The following is a 5,109-nucleotide window of genomic DNA, read 5'->3' as shown; positions in this document are numbered from 1 at the left end:
ATATTGATGCCTTCTTCTAATAATGAGATTGATCCACTAGTCAGTTGGGCCTCATTTGCAAAAAAACAAAATACGTGTTGGAAAAAAATCTTGACGGAGGTTTTCTAACCGTCCACCTGTTTCCAATATTGGGCCCCACATGCTGATTGGACCAGATTTTATTTCTCAGAAAACATGTGCTAGTTTCGACTAACCTGATGAATGATTAGATCTGACACTAATGTGCCATGCTAACGCACGTGTGGCGCGTACACAAGCTTTATTTCACAAGCGCGCGTGCTTAGCAAAGCTCCTTTATAAGCTTATTTATATAAATAGAACTTTAGAAGATAACAAGCCCATCCAAACATTCCTGTCTATGAAATACAATGGAAAGAAGTAAGATACAACGTCTGTACGATGCCTGCAATGCAACCTTCTCAAAGGGAGAACTCCCAACACTTGAAGAGATTCAATGGCTGCAAAATCTCTTAGGTAGTAAGAAACACCATGTTTTCTCTACATTGCATCCATGCATTTTCACTTCTCTTTCTATATTACAAGCATTTGCCCTTCTCTTTCTATGTTACAAGGCCAGTGATATTGTGCCCCATGGATTTCAGATCCCATGGAGGCTATAGACGTCGGGATCGACGAATTCAGCGATGAAAGATCTCCGTTTGTATGTAGAAGAACGTTGAATCCGGTCGGCTGCCGGAATTTGATTTGCGCGCATGGAATTTCTCAAATAACTTACGTGCACATTTATGAGTGCGACGATTTCTCGGTGAGTATATCATTTCAGATTTTGCTATGGATCTTACCGGGAAGAATTTTGGGATTTTAGGGATTATTTTTTTTTTTCATGACTTTTGGAAATTATATCAAAGCATTTTCAAATACAAGCTTTTAAGCTTGTTGTCTGATGATGAAGATCACCTGGCATAAAATCAAGCTGATCCGTTCCTCAGGTGGGCCAAGCCATTGAAATCAACGGTGGCCGACTATCAAAATACAATCTCGGCCCGATTTTCATGCCCAGCCATGTTCAGCATCACTCAATCTTTTGAACCACTCACCTAATGGAAAAAGATGTAGTATGGTAAACCTGCGGTGAGGATGGCAGTACGAGGTCATCTAGTCTAATTCCTACCGTTGAAATCTCTTGATCTGCTATGAGAGAATTCCATATTGTGATCTGTTGATTTTGCAGGCGATCATGTGGGGGAGATTATATTATGGACCTAGAAGAACATGGCAGGGTTATCATTCAATCGGGACTGTCCATCTAGTGAGACCCACCATGGATGGAAATTGATTCAAGATACATATAGATCAAATGATCCTAGCCACTTCAAAAGGCCGATGGTCAATATTAAGTGCTGGAAATTAAAGATAAGTGATTGTTAGGGTCTTCTGATAGGTATGATTTTCCAAGCAGCGTCCTTCCACAATGATCGGGCCCACTACTTGGACAGTTCAGATTAATAGATAACCCAGCTAACTGTAATTTAACGAGATGCCTCTGCCATATTCTGGTTCTTTTGTCTCCCGGGTGCACACCGTTCGGTTCAGTCCAATCTTGGGGTGAAAACGTAACTGAACTGTTCCTGACGGTTCCAGGAAAACTATAACTGAAACTCGACCATTTGCACCCTAGAACTGAATTGGAACCGGATTGTAAAAAACCGATTCAGTTCCGGGTCAGTTCTACCGCTCTGGGCTTTTTATAATCCAGCCCAATTATATGGTTTGTTTTTGTAATTCAGCCCAAATGCTTAGTTTTTTTTTTATAATCCAGCCCATGCTCATCTACCGAAAATTTTCACAAAGAGTAATCTTGTCATGGTTTATTTTTATGACCCTTTCGTGTTCCTGAATGATTTTGCTACCAATGTCTATTTGTGTTATGATCAATTTGATGAATGGTCTATTTTTTTATGTTTAAAAAAAATAAATTTTAAATATTTATTTACCAAAGGGTCCGGTTCCAGGGTTCGGTTCTACGGTCTGGTTCGGTTATACAAAACTCCAAACTGAGAATCGAACCAAACTAACGATTCTTTGATTTTTGAACCGGAACCAGTGCACTTTAGAACCGGACCAAACCGTGCTGTCCGTGGTTTCCGGTCCAGTTTACCGGTTCTACTGGTTCCATGTACATCCCTACTTGTCATCACTCGACCATGTGTATGTGTCATATCCCAAGAATCAAGGCTACCAAAGAGTGGCAGCCATCCTATCAATGGCCCACAAATGGACGGTCGACATCCATATGAATATTGGAAAAAATATGGGAAATCATGTAGGGTTTTTCAGTGATTATATTTATAAAGACATATGATAGGGTTTATAATGTTTTTTTTCTAAAAGCAGATTGGAGTTTTCTGCTACCCTGCTGGAGGGACATTACCGCTGCATGACCACCCTAGAATGACTGTCCTGAGCAAAGTATTGTACGGTTCAGTTTACATCAAGGCCTATGATTGGGTGAAATGTTGGGATTCTAATGGCAAAATAGGTAAAGAATATATAGAATATTGATCTTCTGTGTATAAACTATATTTCTGAATCGGTGTATAAATCATCCCAACCATCCATATCGGTTCACATGCACATCAAACCCCGACCGCACAGTTGATGGGCCATCTTACTCAAATGATTCTAATCGTCTGATCAATAGCCTGCTTTGGCACGATCAACAGAAGTTGTGCATGTCTTTAATGAAAATAAGACCATTGGTTGGACGGTTAGGATCATATTATCTGCAGTCTCCTCTCCCATTGTGGTTATGTTTCACACTTGTGCAAGATCCATGCATCTCGCATTCATGTCCCACCATGAGATGAGATGCTCTTTCTTTAAAAAAATCCCAATCTGATCATCAGGTGGGCCACATATATATAAGCTGAATTTTAACCGTCCATTTGTATTGTATGCGTGTGGTCCACATGATGATCAGTTGATGCTGGTTTAATAGATAAAGAATCAAGTCTGTGGAGGGCGCCCATCCATGAGCGGACTATCACATGCGTTCCCTGTTGCCACGTGTGAGAAGCAAGTGCCAATGAAGTGCGTGTACTCACTAATCACAAAAACGTTTGAGATATGGCCCACCTAAGAGATGGGCGGTCAATGCCCTTCCAGTTCCGTTAATATTGTTGAAATTGTGGGTGCAGGTGGATTGGGTGGGATGGTATTGGACGGGGTCTATCAAGCACCATGTGAAACTTCTGTGCTGTTTCCTGCGAGTGGTGGGAACATACATTCCTTCACAGCATTGACTCCCTGTGCTATTTTGGACGTGTTGTCCCCGCCCTATTCAGAAGAGTTTGGGAGGCCTTCTACTTACTACTCCGACATTCCTATTCCTTTTTTTCCTGGTACTTTCTTCTCTTATGCTTTCAGAAATTGCACAGTGCTCAAGTGGGGCCTATGGTTCAATGATCTGAATCGTTGATAGGATGGACCTCGTTTTGGATGACCTGTGCATCAAAATTCCCCAGATTGGCCTTTTTTATTGGTTGAATGGGAAGAATTGTTGTACTTTCTGTTTCAACCGTTCATTTGTTGACCGCCTAAGGATTCTTCTAATCTTGGGGATTTTGGGTTCATGGGCCATCCACAGTGGGGTCATGATATCAACTGTTTGGATAAATGAGCCATGACTCCACTCACATACAATGCATTCATGGTGGGGCCCATAGTCACGGATCCACTTACCTCGGTCGTTCCTTGAATTCCATTTTTCTTGCGGACATATCACTTCTATAAAACATCAGCGCCACAAAACGAAGGCGCCACATGAAGAACAGCTAGCTGGGACAAAAATCAATGGATAACCAACAGTCCAACTCAACCTAAAGGTATGGCCCACCTTGTGATCTGATCAGCTTCAGTTTTTAGAATGGTGATTTTCCTGGTGGGCCTACCGTTTTTGTGGTTCTTATGTCCTACAATGGTAGCATGTTTGAACGGAAATATGGTAAGTTACCTCAGATAAAGATGGGATGGTTGTTAATGATCGATCACACAGAAAAATCAGATGAAGAAAATGTGACTTGAGGTGAATTGGCAGGTCTGCCTACATGTGGATTGGGAAGGGCCCCACACGTGGAATTAGCAAAAAGTTTGATTCTGCAAGGGAGAAAGAAGTTCAATTCTCTATTTTTTTAATCAAAACAGATTGCTTTTCTTTAATTTTCTCATGAAGGTTTTATACAAACGCTGTAAATTAGGTTACGCATTACTCGAAGAGAAAGAACTGCCGGACGATCTGGTTGTGATCAGTGCACCCTATCTTGGCCCTGAACTCGCCGTCGACTTGGACTTCTGCTGATATTTGTAAAGGGTTTTTTTTTTTTTATCATCTTTTCTAGGAGGTTTGATAGTAAGGCTCTCACATAGAAGCTTGCTCAATCTGATTGCCCCTTCTACCCCACCATGATATGATTGATGATCCAAAGTATCTATCAAGAAGTTCCCACTGAAGATGGTTCATTAAAAAAATATAAAAAAAAAATAGAAATCTCATCATCCCATGCAAATTGACTTAGAAACAACTGGAGAACCTTGCTAGTGGAGAAAGTAGCTTGGGCAAGCCTCTAGTGGAGTTAACCTTGCTAGTAAGTCTACTTCTGTATATATACGAGGTGAGGCCCTAGGTAGAATAATACGTGGGAACTTACCCTTTAAGAGCTTGATTTCATGTATAATACAAACTTGTAAATGCATGGGAAGAGGTATCCCATCTCACTATCTCCCATGCAATATGGCTGCTCATGGAAGTGATACCATCTTAATTTGCTCTACTGTTTTTCCAAGTTATTTAATACTCTGCCAGATTATGATGGTTGATGCGCGGGTGCTTATAGACTGGTCAAGGAGTATATATATGTTAACTAAAATTAAACTGTCCAAATATAGATGGATTCTCCAAAATTTGTGTGTGATCCAATTCATCACACTCCAACACCTCTTTGACGCGAAATGGACACAGGCAATTCTATCTAATTTCATTTGACGCGAAATGGACACAGGCAATTCTATCTAATTTCATTTGACGCGAAATGGACACAGGCAATTCTATCTAATTTCATCTTTGCCCGCCATCCAAACAGGCATCTTCTT

At 40.8% G+C, this 5,109-nt stretch overlaps 1 protein-coding gene across 2 annotated transcripts; it reads left to right on the top strand.

Moving 5' to 3' along the window:
* The first annotated feature begins 333 nt into the window (after window positions 1-333).
* On the top strand, window positions 334-4,775 carry LOC131234327 (plant cysteine oxidase 2-like). 2 transcript variants are annotated; one of them, XM_058231139.1, is made up of 5 exons: window positions 334-474; window positions 573-766; window positions 2,356-2,500; window positions 3,159-3,362; window positions 4,218-4,775. In XM_058231139.1, exons 2-5 carry the CDS (start codon window positions 608-610, stop codon window positions 4,316-4,318), a joined length of 609 nt encoding a protein of 202 aa, XP_058087122.1. In that variant the 5' UTR covers window positions 334-474; window positions 573-607; the 3' UTR covers window positions 4,319-4,775. The 2 variants fall into 2 exon arrangements, with proteins under 2 accessions (XP_058087122.1, XP_058087116.1); XM_058231133.1 differs by having other exon boundaries at window positions 342-474; window positions 603-766.
* The last annotated feature ends 334 nt before the right edge of the window (window positions 4,776-5,109 follow it).

This window comes from Magnolia sinica, chromosome 2 (assembly GCF_029962835.1).
Source record: "Magnolia sinica isolate HGM2019 chromosome 2, MsV1, whole genome shotgun sequence".
In the NCBI taxonomy this organism is placed as follows: Eukaryota; Viridiplantae; Streptophyta; class Magnoliopsida; order Magnoliales; family Magnoliaceae; genus Magnolia; species Magnolia sinica.
This window is presented reverse-complemented; position numbering and strand designations above follow the sequence as displayed.

Bases quoted from the DNA above. Each gene is read 5' to 3' on its own strand.
- LOC131234327 (XM_058231133.1), top strand. From the start codon at position 369: ATGGAAAGAAGTAAGATACAACGTCTGTACGATGCCTGCAATGCAACC. The intron at 767-2,355 runs GTGAGTATATCA...TTCTAAAAGCAG, and splicing joins ATGAGTGCGACGATTTCTCG to ATTGGAGTTTTCTGCTACCC. The intron at 2,501-3,158 runs GTAAAGAATATA...TTGTGGGTGCAG, and splicing joins GGATTCTAATGGCAAAATAG to GTGGATTGGGTGGGATGGTA.